The sequence below is a fragment of the Oryza brachyantha genome, chromosome 9, assembly GCF_000231095.2.
Source record: "Oryza brachyantha chromosome 9, ObraRS2, whole genome shotgun sequence".
Taxonomy (NCBI): domain Eukaryota; kingdom Viridiplantae; phylum Streptophyta; class Magnoliopsida; order Poales; family Poaceae; genus Oryza; species Oryza brachyantha.
Window position 1 is genome coordinate 9,499,746 of NC_023171.2, and position 20,188 is coordinate 9,519,933.

At 43.6% G+C, this 20,188-nt stretch overlaps 2 protein-coding genes and 1 long non-coding RNA gene across 3 annotated transcripts; all 3 read left to right on the forward strand.

Annotated features, from left to right (window-relative positions):
* Positions 1 to 5,677: 5,677 nt before the first annotated feature.
* On the forward strand, positions 5,678 to 7,777 carry LOC121055398. The gene is made up of 4 exons (XR_005812526.1): positions 5,678 to 5,767; positions 5,906 to 6,056; positions 6,195 to 6,335; positions 7,621 to 7,777. It is a non-coding gene; the product is annotated as an uncharacterized LOC121055398 (long non-coding RNA).
* A 1,022-nt stretch (positions 7,778 to 8,799) lies between these two features.
* On the forward strand, positions 8,800 to 12,311 carry LOC102710903 (putative leucine-rich repeat receptor-like serine/threonine-protein kinase At2g24130). The gene is made up of 2 exons (XM_040527607.1): positions 8,800 to 11,699; positions 11,784 to 12,311. The coding sequence occupies exons 1-2, from the start codon at positions 8,813 to 8,815 to the stop codon at positions 12,200 to 12,202; spliced, it is 3,306 nt and encodes a 1,101-aa protein (XP_040383541.1). The 5' UTR covers positions 8,800 to 8,812; the 3' UTR covers positions 12,203 to 12,311.
* A 3,806-nt stretch (positions 12,312 to 16,117) lies between these two features.
* Positions 16,118 to 20,160, forward strand: LOC102717366 (pentatricopeptide repeat-containing protein At4g30825, chloroplastic). Its single transcript, XM_006660574.3, has 2 exons — positions 16,118 to 16,288; positions 16,493 to 20,160. Exons 1-2 carry the CDS (start codon positions 16,271 to 16,273, stop codon positions 19,388 to 19,390), a joined length of 2,916 nt encoding a protein of 971 aa, XP_006660637.2. The 5' UTR covers positions 16,118 to 16,270; the 3' UTR covers positions 19,391 to 20,160.
* The last annotated feature ends 28 nt before the right edge of the window (positions 20,161 to 20,188 follow it).

Below are 20,188 nucleotides of genomic sequence, written 5' to 3' on the forward strand. Positions count from 1 at the left end.
GTTTTCTCACATAAACACAGTCAAATCATGAGGATTATGTTTACAGCCCACCATATAAGAATTGCCCAACCTTGTGCAATCATGTCATACTTAAAATAACTTTAATGGTAAATTGAACCATAATAAATAAATGTTAAACATTTATGCTTTTAAGGGACAATCGGAATAGTATTGTATAGATTCGTAGTTGGAGCTAGAAATGTGGGACCTCATTCATCATAACTGATTTGCTCAACGGAAGCAATAACACAGGAAAAGGAAAGCAAGCAAGTTCTTCCCGGATTAGCTCATCTCCTTGGACCAAAAGTAATTAACACGATTTAACAAAGCCTAGTCAATTATGCCGGTAGGCTTCATTAGTTGACCTAATCCCAGCTAGAAACGCCTTACTTTCACGATAACCTTTTCAATCTTTTATCATCGCTGGGACACACTCAATTGCCTGCCAGTAAACCAGGCGGCTGGTCGCATTTTAGGAACAGGGGGTTCAACGAAGAATCCAAATCAAAAGGAAACACCCCCTGTAGACACCGTATACTTATGCTGGTCAACTTTTATAGTCATATACTGTACGCACACACTGATATTAGTATATTATCGAAGACATCTGGCTTGTAGACTGGATAATTAAATGTATGAGATTAATTACGGAGTCTACGTGCTCTTCACTATTAGCACTCCATTATCAACGGTATAAGAATTTTGACCGCTAATTTATAGTTCTATGGTTTATAAAAAAGAGTTAACATGATAATATAAATAGAATTGAAAAAATAAATGATTTAATTAATTCTCCTGCCATTAGAGAACGACGGAACACCTATAAATATATACAATATCACTGCCAAGAATGATTAGTTTTATAATTTATACCACCACATGCATGTTTTGATGTTTCTAACTGAAGAACAGTAAGCAGACACACGTGGCCGGCCCCCGGCCGTTGCTCCAATCAGGCCACATTGGTACGTGCCTCCATAACAGCGAGGCGGTTAGGCCGCGGGCCCGGCAGGGAGGGCCCCATCGTGGCGGCCACGTCCGTCCGCCCGCCGTCGCCAACCGCCCCGTTTCCCCGGAGGGCCACCGCCTCCATCTGTGCGCGCGCACATGCTGCCCCGCCCCGCCGCGCCGCCGCACTTCTCCCCGATCAGATCATCGCTCGCCGCGGGCACCGGGTCGACGAGACGACCAGCACCGCGCCGCGCGCGCGCCCCCCGTTGTCGCAGAGCGACGGCTTTATCCATCGCTGAAACTTTCGCCCACTTCCCCCAACCGGGCTGAATACCCGTAGTTTAGTAATCTACGGAGTACGGATAAAAGAATGTAAAATAAAAAAACTATTATATAACTTAGATTTGATTATCTTCTAATAAACTGACGGTAATTTGCAAAATAGATAAAAGGAGTAGTTGGGACGGTAGATTTATCACCGCTGTTTTTTAGAGAATTATGAGAAGTATAAATATTTGTATCGTCGACGCTTTAATGTGACCAGCATATGATCACCTAATGATTTACTATACAATAAATACAATAAAGTTCTCAGAAACAAAAAGATTAAAATTAACAGAAAGACTGAAGAACGGCATTCCATTCGGACGGGATTGTTAAATGACTTTGCTAATAACTGTCTTATGCACCGACGCTGGACTGTTGTATACCTATTTTTTAATTATCCCATCCAACGAGATGCCATGCTCTAGCCGTGCTCTAAAATTAACGACAAAGCCGATTTCACTTTCATGGAATCAAACAACACATATACCGATAATGATTTGAGCGATTGTCCGATAATGATTTGAGCGATTGTCCGACGCTGCTTAAAAGAACTGGGCGATCTGCTCAGAATACATCTCTCGTGCGCGCCACCAACCTGTGCATACAGCTCTGCTATTTGGCTCTTTTTGCTTACCATGCATGCAACCATCTACCATCTTTTAGGATCTTTTAGGGCATGTGAAATGGTAGCCTCTATTACGAGCTTTATCTTAAGTCACGTCAGCAGAAAAAAAATTATCATACAAAAGATAGTCTCTCGAGCTGACTCTTTATAATTATAAACTAATTAATTCCTCGTTTGTATTCTATCTGGTCGGTATCTCTGATTAAAGTCAGCACACGTACGAAGCAGATTTTCTGGTTGACTTCTCGTCGATGATTTGCTCACTCTATGCAAAATACATTTTTCTCTCTCCTGTCGTCTCTCTTCCACGTCAATGAATATTCTCTATTCCACGTTAGCGAGCATACAGTGATAGAGACGGTAACAAGAGCCTTTTATACGTGTACTTGTAACGACCTCGTGCATTTATGCAGTTAAGTTGTTAGTAAACTTCAAAGAATATATTCTTCTTAACTACTTATCCGACCTATGATCCGATTTGACCACTCTATGTATGGTAATTAACTCGTAATAACAAGATACTATATAATTATATTATAAGAAAACAAAGTATATGTTTTTTATTGAATTAAGATGCTCCAATAGATGTTTCATAGGCAATGGAAAAGAGGAAGAGACAAATATGAAATGATATTATTTTTGTGATGTTTAGGCAATGTTTTTCCTTTGTCCCCTTGTGTTAAATTAAAATGTTGCGGCGGCTTATAGTAAGTTTTTTTTTAATGTTTCAATAGGTATGACTCGATGTTCTTTTGGGTTGGATTAGACTGTTCTACTATATATTTTTGATGAGGTTTTATGCATGCACACTACGGACGAGTAAGAACGAAATCTGAAATATTACTCTTTGCAATTTGCTGATGTTTCATTGAATATATTTTCGATGTTCATTCGTGTTAAGTTAAAATGTTGCAATGACTTTTCTATTATATTTATTTTTCCTTGTTTTGATGGATAATGCATATTGTTTTAAATAGATAGAACTTGATTATTCATACTATACCTTAAAAAATTATTTTAGAGTATGCAACCGTGTTTCCATAATTTAACAGCTGAAAAATTTTCCAGTGTATAATTGAACTTTTTTTTCATATGGGATGAAACATAAACCTTTAGGGATCCGAAATGTGGTCACGTGAGATCTTGTTGGAAAGCATTAATTACAACAAACTATAACACTTCAATTGGATTAAAAATCAAAAATATATTTAAAGAAATCATAATTTAAAATTTTACTAAAGCAGGAGGTATACATGCATATATATGCTATTTTCCTGTTTGCATGTAGCCATGCATATGTATATATAGGTTTTGAAATCAATAATAAAACAATGCATAGATTGGAGATCATGGATGGATGAGGTGTAAATTGAACGGTGAGGACAGGCGCCCGATCTTTTGCGTCCCATCTAGGGGTGTAATAGACCCAATCATTTTACCTACAAAATTTAAGGATTGGGTTTAAAACGTGTTAAAAAATAAAATTGTACAAAATTTTGAGTTAAATTTTTTTAAGAATTAAATAGAGTTATGAAAAAAACCCACGAGCTTGGCCTATTACACACGTGTAGTGTTTCATGGGATCACTGTACACAAGTAGACAAGCCGGGGTTTGCTCGAGTACTCGATAGTAGTATTACCTTTTGGGATGGAGAATGGAGAACAAATTAGCATGATGATTATTTACCTTATTTATGGAAAAACAAACGATATATTTATAAATAAAAAATAATTTATAAATAAAACTTATATGTGTGTATATATATATATACATATATGTTTTATACTAATCTAAAATCCAATGCTAGAAAATAAACAACGATAGAAAAAACCCTAAAATCTAAATTTAAAATTAAAAATTTTAAATTTTGGTTATAAGCATAAATGAAAATACGGTGATCTAAACGGAACCAACGTGCACGGCACTATGATTATCCCCGTGCTCCTTTAGAAAAAAGAAAAATAAAACCCACACGCACACACAACGCATTGATGCTTAATAAGTACGTACTGCACAGCAGCAAAGGAAACAACACGGCAATCTAAATTAAGGAGGCGGCAACCATAATTATCGCCGCGGTCCGTCCTTGATGACACAGCGTGGCTGATGTACGATCTATAGTAGTACATTCTTGTCTTTTCTTCTGTTTTCTCTCTGTTTTTGTCTCCTCTCTTTCCTGAAGTCGTGGCCAATGGCGTGAACGGATTGATCGTCACTGGGCGAAATGTGATCGATCAGATATGCCAGATGCCACCAGGAATGCATGCATTTCTCATGAGAGAAAATTAATCAAAGTTTGGTCGAGCGCGTGCATGGAATGACACTGTGTACCTGACCGTAGGATCATCTTTTGGGTTTTTTTTAAGTTAAACGATATATTTATAAATAGAAAATAATTAGTGAATAATTTTTTATAAATATGTTCATAGCGATTTAAAAGCTTTGACTGCACAATAAATTTTGATAAGAAAAACCTCAAAATCAACCATAAATTTAAAACTAAAAATTAAAATTTTAGCTTACAAGCATAAGCAAATACTAAAAGACGAGGGTGCATATCTCTTAACTTATCCTGGATGCTGATCTCTTTGTCAGTCTTACCCAGACCATGTCAAAGCATTGACACTTTGTTTGGATATATTACAAGAGTAATCATCGATCGTGCTGGTTTAAGGCACCCAGCTTTCACATGATGGCATGCATGCATCCCTATGGTTTTCTTTTCATGCATGGGGATAACCATGATATGCTTTTAAAAGAGTATCAGCTTATGATATTCTTTTCTTAGAAAATAAAACTGATAGCTTGAGATAACTTATGATTAAACAATTACATACGTTATAATATATCAAACCACAATTCAATCAAAAATTAGGCTCGTGCAATAATTTTGTAGTCTGCCCCTTGCCAGGCCTAAATGAAAAATATCGCCACCCATTATTATCGCTCGTCCGTGCCGGTCGACCTGCCGTCTGCCACGTAGGTATTCCGCCCCCGGGAGGACGATAGGAGGTTAGATTTTTGAATTTTTAAAATGAGAAATTAATTCTATAAATTATTTAATAAATAAAATTCGAAACACACGTATATATACAAGTGAGAAAGAACTAGAAATTAGTCCATAAGTTAGCTTAAGAAATTATTTGATTTTACATGATAAGACCATAATCCAATCTTTTATGTGCATGCGTTCGTTTCTTTTATGTACATGATAAAAAAATTGAACCATTCTTATTTCTTTTCTCTCTCTAAAAACTTAAAGCAAACCGTAGCCCAATTCCTTTTTCGATTAACAAAGTGGCCCAACTTACTTTTGAGAGAGCAAACAAGCCCAACTAACTCACACAGCCCAACAGACTTTAGAGGAGTTACTGTTCGGCCCAATAAGCCAATAAAATTCGGCCCATTCAGGTAGATTGGGAGCCCACCAAACAGCATTTTATGGATGGGCTTGGAGTCTAGCCGCCGAGTCGCCGGGTAGGAGCGCGAGTCCCCGGCTCGCCGCCGTGCCGGTGGTACGAGTAGCTGCGCCGCCGAGCGTGGGCCGGGCGCAACGCCGCGGCGCGGTTGAAGGCAGACCACCACAAACCCCATGAGGCTTTGTCGCGCCTCAGCCTCCCGCCCGCAGATGCCGGCGGCCGGGGCGCGGGCGCCCACCCTGGGACGCTCGCCACCTGCTCGTGCAAATGCGCGAGCAGAGCCGGCCACAGTGGCGCTACCTGTTTTACGCGCATTGGTGTTGGGGTGGGGGGGGGGGGGGGATTCACGTGTGCTCCTATTCACCGCAGAGCCGTTGCTGGGCTTTGGTCTCTGTCGTGGAGTCATGGAACTGCTACTTTGTTGGACCCTTCAAGGAAATTCAGGTTACCGGCTTCTCAAATTTAGTTGTTTTTCAACTAGACGACGGGAAATTTTATGATCATTGTTTAATATTCAGTAGATATATTTGTGATTATCATAATGCAATGGGACTGTTTAGGAGTTTCTTTTCCCTTATGTAGGTTCTTCTCCTACCAAGTCATCGAAGAGTGCGGTCATGATTCACGTGTGCTTCCAGTGCCGTCCTATTCACCGCAGAGCCGTTGCTGGGCTTTGGTCTCTGTCGTGGAGTCATGGAACTGCTACTTTGTCGGACCCTTCAAGGAAATTCAGGTTACCGGCTTCTCAAATTTAGTTGTTTTTCAACTAGACGGCGGGGAATTTTATGATCATTGTTCAATATTCAGTAGATATATTTGTGATTATCATAATGCAATGGGACTGTTTAGGAGTTTCTTTTCCCTTATGTAGGTTCTTCTCCTACCAAGTCATCACATTTCTTGGCAGGGAACAAAAGGTGCAATTTTCTCGTTCTGAAGTGGTTGACAGCACATAAGGACGCCCACTCACACAGTCACACGCTTGTGAATATGGATCACTTCCACTATAAAGGTCAGAACTAGGATTTGCTAATTTATCTTGTAGGTCACCGATAAGGCTATGAAGTAGCTACTCTGGAAAGATAGTGGCATACTGGCATGTGTTTTCTCTTTGTATAAGCTCATGGGAGCAGCATGCAACTCTCAATATAAATAGCATGCACAATCTTCTTCACAACCGCCATATCTTTGATCATGGAATAGTGCCAGAAATGTGCAAATTTAACATTTTTCTTTTGGTTAGGAACTCAAAAGGGGTAAATGAAACACTCTCAACTCTCAGGAGTGCCCCACTAGATTTGGTTAAAAGGGCTGTCGTGATGTACCTAACAAATCATTTAATAACTGTCTTAGACATGTAGGCAGATCTTTCTAGCTACACATTCCTGCATATCAAAGTGTGCTAATCATTCTTTGACATTTTCTTGATCACCTAGGTGTTAAAAAAAGGGGAGTGTCATAGGTTAACCTTTGGCCCACCGCTCGTGCGTAGCAGCAAAGGTCACTCTCGTAGTAGGCTGAAATTTATACTCCTGAAAAATCTAGAATTGCAAGTTACATCATGGGCCAAACCGTTGAAAATCTGATAGTGAATCATATGTGAACCTTTTGAAAGATGAAAGTCTTTGCTGGACATAGGGATGAGTGTGCATGTTTGGCATGATGGATGGGCCCCATAGACATACCCTGCGAAGTTGGGTCTTGATGCCAATAGGCACAGATAAATGATGATCCCCTGATAGTTCAGTTGGTTGAAGCCAGCTTATGTGTGACCCAGGGGTATGTCTATTTGTGCTCCTAAGTTGTTGACACGCATGCAATATATTACATGAATGCTGCCTGAGAAAAAAAAATGAACTGATAAACCCCTAAAAATGGAATTGAGAAGTAAGAAAAAAGAGGGTAGAGAGATAATGGTTTGAGATACGTAACGCCAACGAGCTATAATTCGGTCCTCCTTTTGCCTCCTTCGTGGGAGGGAAAAGTTACTTCTGAATTTTCACTGCTTTTTTATGATTTTTTATGGTTTGGTTTAGGCTCAAACTATCTAGGCCAGCCATGACTCGATTATCCTAGCGTAGACAGTTTATAAAAGGAAATCTTATTGATCTAAAATCGATTATGGATTAGCTCTATCTGGCAGTTGAAGTGTTGATCACAAGTGAATTTATGCATATGGGTATAAGAGTTAAGATCTCCAATATTTTCTTATCATATTAATCACTAGTGCAATCCCAGTTAAGAAGCTAGAGTGCATTGATGGAGGCAGCACAAAACTAATTGTCTAATTCCTGCAGGCTGCTTGGCAATTGGCACGGCAAACACCGAAGCCGGCTTGACGCACTGCCGAAGTGTGGGCGCGCGAAGGTGCGGTCTGCCCCAAGATTAAGGCTGCGTTCTTATTCGATTATGGAATATCGATTTTTATGGGTACGCATTTTAAGCATATTTTGAGTAAAAAATTTCTATATAAAAGTTCGATCGTAATACGATCTTTCTAGCTAAAATAAGCTTTTCACTTTACATTAGTTAATTAAGATGTTCATATACCCAAACAGCTATTAAAAATTGAAAAAATTCAAATCTCAGGTATCTTAAACACCGAAACAAACCCACAGATGGGAAATAGCTTTTAACGCACCTGTGGATGTTTATTTGTGTGCTTGCATGTCATCTAAATTATCATTAAAAATATGAAAAAAAAAATGATAAGATAGATTAATATGACTTATATCACTCCACAAATAAGTAAGTTTAAATTTAACTTCTATAAATTATATAAAAACAAAATCTGATACTAAGTAAACGTATATTCATAATTATTTTTGTTACAATATGTAGAAGTCGAATTTGAGCTTGCATGTTTGTGAAGTGGTATAACTCATATTAATATATCTTATCAACTTTTTCATATTTTTAATAATTTTTTAGATGACACGTTCCACCCGCAGGCTGCAGGTAAGCTCTCGCGCGCCATTCCCTCTCCCACAATGCCGTTGCGGCCGCGCGCGCGCGCAGGCTCCCGGAGCCCACCGCGCGTCGCCGTGAATGCGCGCCGAGCCCCGTCCCTTTCGGCCGATCCCCTTGCGCGACTCGCGTCCCGTCCCCGGCCGGCAGCCCACTCATCATGCACAACCCAACGCCAAAAAGCCCCACCACGCATCGTGCGCAGCACAATCATAGCCATCGCTGAACACCCCCTCCTCCTCCATTCCCTTCCCTTCGCCATTGACATCGTATCACCACCTTCTCCTCCATCTTTTTGTGCAGCTCTTCACCCTCAATGCCTTCCTCTGATCTTCTCTCCTAGTGTGCATGAACAAGAGCTTCTTCATCGATGTTGTTTCTCTCTAGATGCTAGTATGCTAGGGCTACGTAGATAGCAGTAGTGAGGTGGTGGTGGTAGTAGTAGTAGTACGTCCATCACTAGCGCACCACCACTGGCTTAAGTACATGGCTTTGCGGGAGAGGGCGAGGGCTCCTCCTCCCATGGTCGTGAGGCGCGCGGCCGTCCTCCTCCTGCATCTTGCGCTTGTCTTCCTCGCAGCTGCTGCTGCGGCGGTGGATGAGCACCGACCGGCGGGGGCGAGCGCCGGGCGGTGGCGGCGGCGGCGGCGGCTCCAGGCTCTGATGCAGGAGAAGGCCACGCTGCTGGCCATGAAGAGCGGCTTCGCGATGCTCTCGCCGGGGCTGCTTGCTGACTGGAACGAGTCCAACGCCGACGTGTGCGGCTTCACCGGCGTGGCCTGCGACCGGAGGCGACAGCACGTCGTCAGCCTTAAGCTCACCAACATGAGCATCGGCGCCATCCCACCGGCGCTCGGCCGTCTGTCCTACCTCCGGTACCTCGACCTCTCCGACAACCACATCTCCGGCGCCATCCCGCCGTTCGTCGGCAACCTCACGCAGCTCCGGGATCTTTCCATGTCCGCGAATCAACTCTCCGACGCCATCCCGGCGTCGTTCGGCAACCTCACGAGCCTCGTCAACCTCGACCTGTCCGGCAATTTTCTCCGGGGTGAAATACCGGCAGAGCTCTCCAACATCCGCGACCTTGCAGACCTCAACCTCAGCCAGAACCAGCTCGTCGGCGCCATACCGCCATCCCTCGGCAACCTTACGCAGCTCAAGGGTCTCGACTTGTCGAACAACAATCTCACAGGTCGAATCCCCGGCGAGCTCTCCAACATCCGCGTCCTGGAAGCCCTCAACCTCGGCCAGAACCATCTCGTCGGCGGCATACCGCCGTCGTTCACCGAGCTGGCGCGGATGTTCTACCTCAGCCTCGAGAAGAACAACCTGTCAGGTACTATCCCCGCCGCTATCTTTACGAACTGCACGGACATGGGCGTGTTCGACCTCGGCGACAACAACATCTCCGGCGAGATCCCCGGCGACGCTTCGCCCAACCTTGCCGAGACTTTTGCCGTCCTTAATCTCTACTCCAACAGGCTCACCGGGAGGCTTCCCCGGTGGCTTGCCAACTGCACTATCCTCTACCTGCTGGACGTGGAGAACAACTCGCTCGAGGACGAGCTGCCGACCGCCATGATCTCCGGCAAGAAGAACCTCACGTACCTGCATTTGTCCTACAACGTCCGGTTCACGAGCGGCGACGGCAACACCAACCTGGAGCCGTTCTTCAGGGCAGTGTCGAACTGCTCGAGCATACTGGAGATCGAGGCCGCGTCGTTGAAGATCCGCGGGCGGCTGCCGAGCCTCCTCGGCTGGTTGCTGCCGCCGAACATGTCCCACCTCAACCTCGAGCTCAACGCCATCGAGGGCCCTATCCCGGCCGACATTGGCGACGTGATAAACATCACGCTGATGAACCTGTCGAGCAACCTGCTCAACGGGACGATCCCGGAGTCCATCTGCCGGCTGAAGAAGCTGCAGCAGCTCGACCTGTCCAACAACTGGCTCACCGGCCCCGTGCCGGCGTGCATCGGCGACGCCGCGAGCCTCGGCGAGCTGGAGCTGGCGAGCAACGCGCTGTCGGGGAACATCCCGAGCAGCATCGGCAGTCTGACCCTGCTCCTCTACCTCTCCCTGCGTGGGAACCAGCTGTCCGGGGAGATACCGGCGAGCCTCGGCCGGTGTGGCGGCATTCTCCGCCTCGACCTCTCCGGCAACCGTTTGACCGGCGAGATACCTGACGTGGTTGCCGGCATTGCCAAGAGGTCGCTGAACCTCTCGCACAACCTGCTCGCCGGCAGCCTACCGAGGGGGCTCAGCATGTTGCAGCAGGCGGAGGTCGTCGACCTGTCATGGAACAATCTCACCGGCACGATCTTCCCGGAGCTCGGCGGCTGCGCCGAGCTGCAGGTCCTCGACTTGTCGCACAACTCGCTCACCGGCGTCCTCCCTTCGTCGCTCGACGGCCTCCAGAGCATTGAGCGCCTCGACGTCTCCGACAACTCCCTCACCGGTGAGATCCCGTCGACCCTCACCAAATGCACCACGCTCACCTACCTCAACCTGTCGTACAACGACTTCGCCGGCGTCGTGCCCACCACCGGCGTCTTCACGCGGTTCAACTCGACGTCGTACCTCGGCAACCCACGGCTCTGCGGCGCCGTGGTCCGGCGCCGGTGCGGGAGGCACCACCGGTGGTACCAGTCCCGGAAGTTCTTGGCCGTCATGTGCATCTGCGCCGCCGTGCTGGCGTTCGCGCTGACCATCCTCTGCGCGGTCAGCATCCGGAAAATCCGGGAGCGGCTGGCGGTTGTGCGGGAGGAGTTCAGGAGGGGCCGACGCGGCGGCGGCGGCTCGTCGCCGGTGATGAAGTACAAGTTCCCGCGGATCACGTACCGGGAGCTTGTGGAGGCGACGGAGGAGTTCAGCCCGGACCGGCTCGTCGGCACGGGCAGCTACGGCCGGGTGTACCGAGGCACGCTGCGCGACGGCACCATGGTCGCCGTGAAGGTGCTGCAGCTGCAGTCCGGGAACTCCACCAAGAGCTTCAACCGCGAGTGCCAGGTGCTGAAGCGCATACGCCACCGGAACCTCATGCGGATCGTCACGGCGTGCAGCCTGCCGGACTTCAAGGCGCTGGTGCTGCCGTTCATGGCGAACGGCAGCCTCGAGCGGTGCCTCTACGCCGGGCCGCCGGCCGAGCTGAGCCTGGTGCAGCGCGTCAACATCTGCAGCGACATCGCCGAGGGGATGGCCTACCTGCACCACCACTCGCCGGTGAAGGTCATCCATTGCGACCTCAAGCCCAGCAACGTCCTCATCAACGACGACATGACCGCCCTCGTCTCCGACTTCGGCATCTCCCGCCTGGTCATGAGCGTCGGCGGCGTCGCCAACGCTGCCGACGTCGGCGCCTCCACCGCCAACATGCTCTGCGGCTCCATCGGATACATCCCTCCAGGTAACCACAAGATCCACTAATTCTCTTGTGACAAATTCACTCTCCTTGCGAGGTCTGATCAATTCTTGTCTGATGATCGGGAAGAGTACGGCTATGGCTCGAACCCGACGACGAAAGGCGACGTGTACAGCTTCGGCGTGCTGGTGCTGGAGATGGTGACGAGGAAGAAGCCGACGGACGACATGTTCGACGCCGGGCTGAGCTTGCACAAGTGGGTCAAGAGCCACCACCACGGCCGGGCCGACGCGGTGGTCGACCAGGCGCTGGCGCGCATGGTCCGGGACCAGACGCCGGAGGTCAAGAGGATGTCCGACGTGGCCATCGGCGAGCTGCTGGAGCTCGGCATCCTCTGCACCCAGGAGAGCGCGGCCGTGCGCCCGACCATGATGGACGCCGCCGACGACCTGGACCGGCTCAAGCGGTACATCGGCGGCGAGACCACGGCCACGTTCGCCTCGTCGCTGGGCTTCTCGTCCACAACATTTGAAGATTTCGACGAGTAGCAGCAACTCCCTATGGATGCATGGATCGTAATGCACGTGTAAATATCTAGGGATTTAGCTATAAGAGACGTGAAGATTTGTCCAAAAAAGGCGTGCAATTGTGCAGAAATATTTAATTGCGAATTTATAGGATTCTTTGGAAGTATCTGATTTAATCATATAGTGTGAGCTTCGGTTATAAGCATAAACGAAAAATAAAAGTTTTACTCATAATTTATTTTTCACCACTGATAATCGATGGAGTTAATTAGTCCCAAGTTTTGTCTTGCTCATGTATGTTCTCCCTTTCCTATCTCTGTTCAATCTGGTGTTCTCACTGAAGAACATAAAGTAAGCCACCCATGCCAATTCACCTCTAACAAGAAACATCAGCCCCGTTTAGTTTGCAAAATGTTTTTTAAAAACATCACATTAGATATACGGACACATATTTAAAGTATTAAACGTAGTCTAATTACAAAATAAATTACAAATTCCATCAAAAAACTTCGAGACGAATCTTTTGAGCCTAATTAATCCGTCATTAGCGTATGCGGGTTACTGTAGCACTTATGACTAATCATATACTAATTAGGCTTAAAAGATTTATCTCACGATTTCCTCCAAAACTATGTAATTAGTTTAAATATTTATGTATTTGTAATGCTCCATTTAGGCGTACAAAAATTAGTCTCAGTGTAAATGAGTAGCAGAAAGGCCGGTTGAAAAAAAAATCTAATAGCTTTGACACCTCTCTCCTTAGGCTTTACAAAGAGAGTTAGGTCAGGAGTGACAGGGTATAGCTGCACATAAAATTTTCAGACCAAATTCTGGTCTATACGACTCTAAGCACATATATATAAGGGAATAGGCTGGTGACAAAGCTGGTTATTGGAAAGTTGTATGCGTTGTTCAAGTAAACCGAGGCGTGCGTTATGAGCACGTTTGAGGATGTGGTGTGGTAGCAATGCCTAAAAATGGACCAGTCTAGCAAATATAGTAGTAATACAGTAGAGGGCAATAACCTGATCATGCATATCCGCTAATGCAGAAAATGCATATCATTATTGTGGTCTTATCCAAACCACATGTTTAGTCTACTAATGGTCCACTAATGAGGATTCTCGTTGGATATTCTTAAAGCTATTTTCCATGTCCATAGTGAAATTTGATCATTGCTGAAGCTTCCATGTACATTTATTCGTCACAAAAGTATTTTCTTGGATGATTGGGCCGGAGATAAAATATCTAGATGATGCATAAGTAGTTTTTTTTCAGTTTTTTTTTCTTCAACCAGCCCGGTGAACTTTTTTTTTTCACGCAATATTTTTATAAGCATGTATTACGCAAATATAGGCCATTTCTCGTGGTCCATTCCATCTTGCTCTCAGGCTTCTCAATCCCATCAGAAATTCAGAAATCATAATTCACACAGAATTAGAATCAAGGTCCACTAGCGATTTGATCACTCATCATCACTGCTGGCAAGTCTCGCCACAGCTGCAAACCAGCGACCATGAAGGTGAGCTGGATCGACCCATCTAACTGGTGGCCCAGCCCGCACAACATGCGGCTAAGGCCTTGTGGGTTCCCCCGAAAAATACTGGTTAATCCGATTCGAGTCAATACAGATTTGCTGGTTTAGAAAAATATAGTTACAATTCTATTATTCGCAACAATGTCAGGGTATCTTTTTAGAATTAGAAACATGCCACTAATTACCCCTTCTAGCCACTTCTATAAACTAATAATATACATGTGCTAATGTTACGATTCAATCGAGTAAAGCAAATAAGATATCATAAACTCTTTTAAATGCAATCATATAAATCAAACATTCAAAGTTTGACTATCCATTATTTGTTAATCTAATTATTATTTAAATAAACTCTGATAAAATAGCAGCGACCCCCGTTAATAATGACTATCGTAGCTTTTGCAGAATTAATTATATGATTGCAATTATAAGTTTTCAAGTTTGGACAACAATTCTAGACTTGCAAGGCCAAGTTTATACACTAATTTTACAAATATTGCAACAACAAATTGATATATTATTTGAATCACTACATGATCAAGTTCACACATTGTAAGGATATTTTTAATTAAATACTTTATTTTAAAATCTAAACTCTATAAAGCTAAAGTTAATGAAAATTACTTTATAAAATCATGTTTTATATCCAATGTAATCTTTTGTCTTCTTGTAATAAATAAAAATTTGTTTACGTTTGTATATATCAAATGAACCAAACAACTATGCAATTTCAAACAACACATAATCCAAAGTCAAAAAAAAATTATGAGTTTAAAAACAAAATTGTGTTGTGTGTTATTATATTACATAAAACTATACTTAAATCAAATATTAAGTAATCATATAATACCTAACAAATATTTATCACATAACATATTTTTAGTTTAAAAATATATGATAATTTTTAACAAAGTGAAATTACTATTTTCATAAGTTACGTTTCCCGTTCATTATTATTAGGGAGTGCATATATCATTCAACGATTAAAAAAGTATTCAGCAGTGATGCATCATTTTACAGATTAAGAAATTTACTCATTTCACATGAAAAGATGATGCGAACAAAATATTTCTAGATTCTCAAATACTCATTTTTATTTAATAGATATTTATATTTGATGATTTATAATTTTGCATATTTATTAAAAAAGTTGAATAATGCAAAGAGTCAAACCTAGATTTAAATGTCAATGACGTCAACTAAAAAACTAAAAACTACAGGGAGTAATATTTTCTTAGAGCACACTGTATATATATACTTGGGTGAAAACAATAAAAATTCTTTATTTTATGTAAAGTTGGGGTGAATGTTTGATTTCTTTTATGTAAAAGCCAAGCAATATATTTGTAAAAGAAAATAAGTTGCGAATAATTTTTTATGCTTATTCTTAATGATCTAAAAGCCAAAGTTAAAATAATATACTTCAATGTAAAAAAACTAAGAAAAAAACTCTAAATTTAAGGACGTCTGGTGAGCTGGCCCGACTCGCCTGCATCCAGCACTCGATTTTTTACCACTACTACAGTACAATGTTTATATATTTGCCACATATTTAGTCCTGTATACATCGGTCAAATGACAAATCTAAATGCGTATAGTTAGGCCTTGTTTAACTCGTGAAACCTTTTGATCGAGTGTCACATTGAATATTTAACCGAATGTCAAAAGAATACTTCAACGATTAATTAAAAAACTAATTACATAGAGTGCTAGAAAATCACTTGACAAATTTTTTAAACCTAATTAATCCAGCCTTAGGACATGTGAATTATTGTAGCAGTTATGGCTAATCAGGTATTAATTAGACTCAAAAGGTTATTCATAAATTTCTTTTAAACTATATAATTAGTTATTTTTAAATATATTTAATGTTCTATAGATATGACAAAATTTCAATGTGACGGATGAACGCTAAAATTTTGGAAACTAAGAGCATCCCAATAGCTCTTTTATCCCATCATCTATTGATGAAGAGTAAAAATAGTGTTTTAACAGAACATCTATTACATCCTTTATTTTATTTTTAGATATCCTCTATATTAGGAGAGAACATCTACTGAGAGAACATCTACACTCCTTTCATCTAAAACTCATTTGTCCCCACTTTGGTTACTATAAAACATAAAACAAATACATGGTAGTTACATGTATCAATAAAATATAATAAACTAGAATATGGATGCTCTAATATGGATGATTTGTTGAAACACATAAATATATAAAGAATAAAACTATTTTAGATAATTATCCAAACTAAAATATAAATAACCAAATTTAGATGAGCTGTTAGAGATGCTCCGAAACGGCCTAAATATCCGTAGCTCCAACCCGCTTTGACTCTTTCCCTCCGTCACCCGTTCCCTATCCGGCTATCCCATATTCCCATCCCCAAAACCCTCCCCATCCCCGCGTCCTCGCGCCACGCCACGCTTCACCTCGTCCTCCGCCCGGCCGCCGCCGCCGCCGCGGCCATCCCCACATACGCCAGCGCCTCAGTCCGCCCGCTTCCGACGTGCCCCGGTTTCTTCCGCGCCGGCTGGCCGTCCGCCGTCATGCCTGCCTGCCTTCAGGTACCACCCGCACCGAGACCCTTCTGTACGTGTGCCAAGAAGAGCCCGAATGGCCGAATGTGCGAGCTGACCGGCTGATCTTTCAAAAGAGTCGATCTTTTTTTTTTGTCATTATGTGTATTTTGGTTTGGTCCTGTTCTGGTGATCTCGTTTCCTCTGTCTCGCTGATCACATTGTTGTGATTTTTTTTTTCTGATTTGCAAGATTGTTCGATCCAGAGTCTATGTTATTCCCCCAATCCGAATGGCTGCCCTGCGGATCTGCAAGCGAGGTGGTGCTCCGGAGCCCAGAAGAGGCAATCTTGCGGCTGGGAGCGCGGGTCAGTTTGGATCGGATTCGGTTGGGTTCAGTTCTTGGGTGCTGCCAATCAGCGCCGGATATGCCGTGGACCGGAGACAAGCAGCTGGTGGAGCTGCTACTTGCCATGGGCTCTTGTATGTTGGCAGTGGAAGGAGGAAGATTTATCCGAGGGCAAGTTTGGTGAATGGTGGGGTTTCCTCTCTGGAGGACAGTGGCAGCAGGGAGTCTACGCTATGCGTGTCTGATCCACCTGAAGATGCTAGCTTCAGTGGAAAATTAGCACCGTCTCGAGACGTGGTGGATGGCATTGGTGGTATTTCAAGAAGTTCTGCAGGAAAGAAGGGAATGAAATTCAGGAGGAGAGTGCAGGGTGGAAACAAACTGGCACGGTATACTGCTCCGAGGCGTTCCAATGGAAAGAGTGGGCAAGATAAGAGAGTTTTCTTGAGCGAGGATGATATCAGTGCAATCTTGTCCAGTGTTACATATGAATCTAGCATCGAGGAGTGCAATTCTGTTCTCATACGTCTCGAGAAGCACAATGATAAGACAGCTCTTCGTTTCTTTGAGTGGATGAAAGCTAATGGCAAGCTGAAGGGAAATCCTGAGGCATATCACCTAGCTCTTCAAGCGATTGCCTGGAAGGAGGACTGGGAAATAGCTGGACAGTTGCTTCATGAAATGGTTGCTGATTCAGGTTGCACACTGGACGCTCAAGCATTTAATGGTCTTATATATGTTTGTGCAAAAAGGAGGCTTGTTCCTTGGGGGACAAAGTGGTTTCATATGATGCTTGAAAGAGAGGTGCAGCCTAATGTGTCTACAGTCGGTATGCTTATGGGGCTATACCAGAGAACCGGAAACCTTCCGGAAGCTGAATTTACTTTTGCAAAAATGAGAAACTGTAGCATTAAGTGTATTAATGCATACTCAGCGATGATTACTTTGTATACACGGGCAGGCCTTTTTGCCAAGTCTGAGGAGGTTATTACTCTGATGAAATATGATGAAGTAGTTCCAAGCAAGGAAAATTGGTTAGTGCGTCTAAATGCTTATAGTCAACAAGGCAAAATGGAAGAGGCTGAATTGGTATTAAGATCCATGGTAGATGAAGGAATCGACCTGGATGTTGTGGCATACAATACCTTAATTACAGGTTATGGAAAAGTTTCTGACATGCAGAAAGCAATGGAAGTGTTTAATAGGCTTAAGAGTGCAGGTTTAGCTCCTGACGAGACAACCTATAGATCAATGGTTGAAGGTTTAGGTAGAGCAGACAAATACAAAGACTCAATTTTATACTACCAGAAACTCCGAAAATCTGGATTTAAACCAAATGCATCCAACTTTTATACAATGATTAACCTACTAGCAAGACATGATGACAGTGAAGGTGCAAAAGAGATTCTTGAGGACATGAGGGCAGCAGGCTGCCAGTGTTCATCAATTGTCACTGTTCTTGTCCGGGCATATGGATCAGTAGGAAGGATGCATAGAGTTCTTCAGATTCTACAAGCATGTTTCTACAAGAATGTTTTGTTTGATGCCACCTCATGCTCTATTTTAGTAACAGCATTTGTTCAACATTCTTTAATAGAAGAAGCTCTGTGTGTTTTGCGTGAAAAGAAGTGGAGAGATTCTGATTTTGAAGACAATCTATATCATACGTTGATCTGTTCTTGCAAAGAGGCTGGCAGTTGTGATGATGCTGTCAGGATATACAATCAGATGCCTAAGTCTGCAACACATCCAAATCTACGTATTTACTGCAGTATGATTGATGTTTTCAGCATCATGGATAGATTTGCTGATGCTGAAACTTTATATGTTGAACTGAAAGCATCGTCCTGTGTTCTTGACATGATTGCCTACAGCATAATTGTGAGGATGTATAGTAAAGCTGGGCGACCAGAAGATGCCTGTTTGGTTTTGGAAGACATGAAGAAACAAAATGAAATAGTTCCTGATAAGTACCTTTTCCTTGACATGCTTCGGACATACCAAAAATGTGGCCTACTCGAGAAGTTGTCTGATACATATTACTGGATACTAAAGAGTCGAGTTGAATTGGATGAAGCCATGTACAACTGCATTATAAACTGCTGTGGTCGGGCAATACCAGTTGATGAGCTCTCAAGGATTTTTGATGAAATGATCCAACAAGGGCACTTGGCCAATACTGTCACCCTCAATGTGTTGCTAGATATATATGGCAAAGCCGGTCTTTTTAATAGGGCTGAAAAGGTATTTCTCATGGCTCGTAAGCAGGGGCTGGCAGATATTATATCATACAATACCATCATTGCTGCATATGCAAAAAATGGGGATTTTCGTAGCATGACTTATTTTGTCCAGAGGATGCAAGAGGCAGGATTTCCTGTTTCTCTCGAGGCGTACAATTGTATGCTGGATGCTTATGGCAAGACAGGACAACTGGAGGAGTTTGCTGCTGTTTTGCAAAAAATGGAGAGAGCAAGATGCGACCTGGATCATTATACTTACAACATTATGATCAATATATATGGGAGAAGGGGTTGGATCGAAGGAGTTGCAAATGTTCTTGCAGAGCTAAAGAGTCGTGGTCTTGAACCAGATCTGTACAGTTACAACACATTGATAAAAGTATATGGGATAGCGGGAATGCCTGAAGATGCTGTTAAATTGATGCAAGAGATGAGGCTTAAGGGCATTTCCGCTGATCGAATAACTTATACTAACCTCATAGCGGCTCTGCAGAGGAATGGAAACTTCCTGGAAGCAGTTAAGTGGTCTCTCTGGATGAAGCAAACAGGAGTTGCATGATACATGTGAGTGGCATTGTACAGAAACAATTTCTGATTGTTCTACAGTTTCTTCTGTGGGGACTGGGGGATTCAGAAATTCCATTCTCTTGCTAGATGAAACTCAACAAGTGTAAATCAAGATAGGAGCTTTTTTTGTCATACCTTTCATAAAATTGTAATTTGTAAATTTACCCAAACTGGTCTGAGCTTCTGATAATGGATCAAAGATTCAGTGAAAAACCCAAGCTGCATATCCTCTGTGCCTCTCCTGTTTTGTGAAATCCGCGTGCTTTTCTGCTGTATGAATTCGGGCAACATTTCCGGCAGAGGCCGCGCGGTGAGACGATGCTCTAGAAATCCGGGAAGCCTCCATCCCGGACGCCTCTCGCCGGCGGGCTCAGCACTACGCCGCCGTGTCCTGCTCCTGCCCCGGCGCGCGCCGCCGGGCGGAGGTGGAGGACACCACCGTCGTCTTGCAGCGCGACGAGGCGACCTCCTAGCGAACAATCCCAACGCTGCCTGCAAACAGCCATCATAAATCTACACAAGCACGCTGGGATCTCATCGTCTCGCCGTTCCGAGAGCACTTCAGGTGATCAAAGAGAATAGACAAAGGTAAATTGACCATTTACACTGTCTGGCATCTGCCAAAGAAAAAAGATTATCATTTGAAATTAAACTTTGCCTCCTTTTCATGTAGTACCTACTGATGTTGTACCGGCAGGTACGAAAATGGTTAGGATATGGATCAATGTAAATTTTTTTTATTGAGTTCATGAATAATTGTTATAATAGGGTTAATTCATGCCGAGCTCAC

Coding starts and splice junctions, on each gene's coding strand:
- LOC102710903 (XM_040527607.1), top strand. CDS start 8,813: ATGGTCGTGAGGCGCGCGGCCGTCCTCCTCCTGCATCTTGCGCTTGTC. Junction 11,700..11,783: donor CATCGGATACATCCCTCCAG/GTAACCACAAGA, acceptor ATGATCGGGAAG/AGTACGGCTATGGCTCGAAC.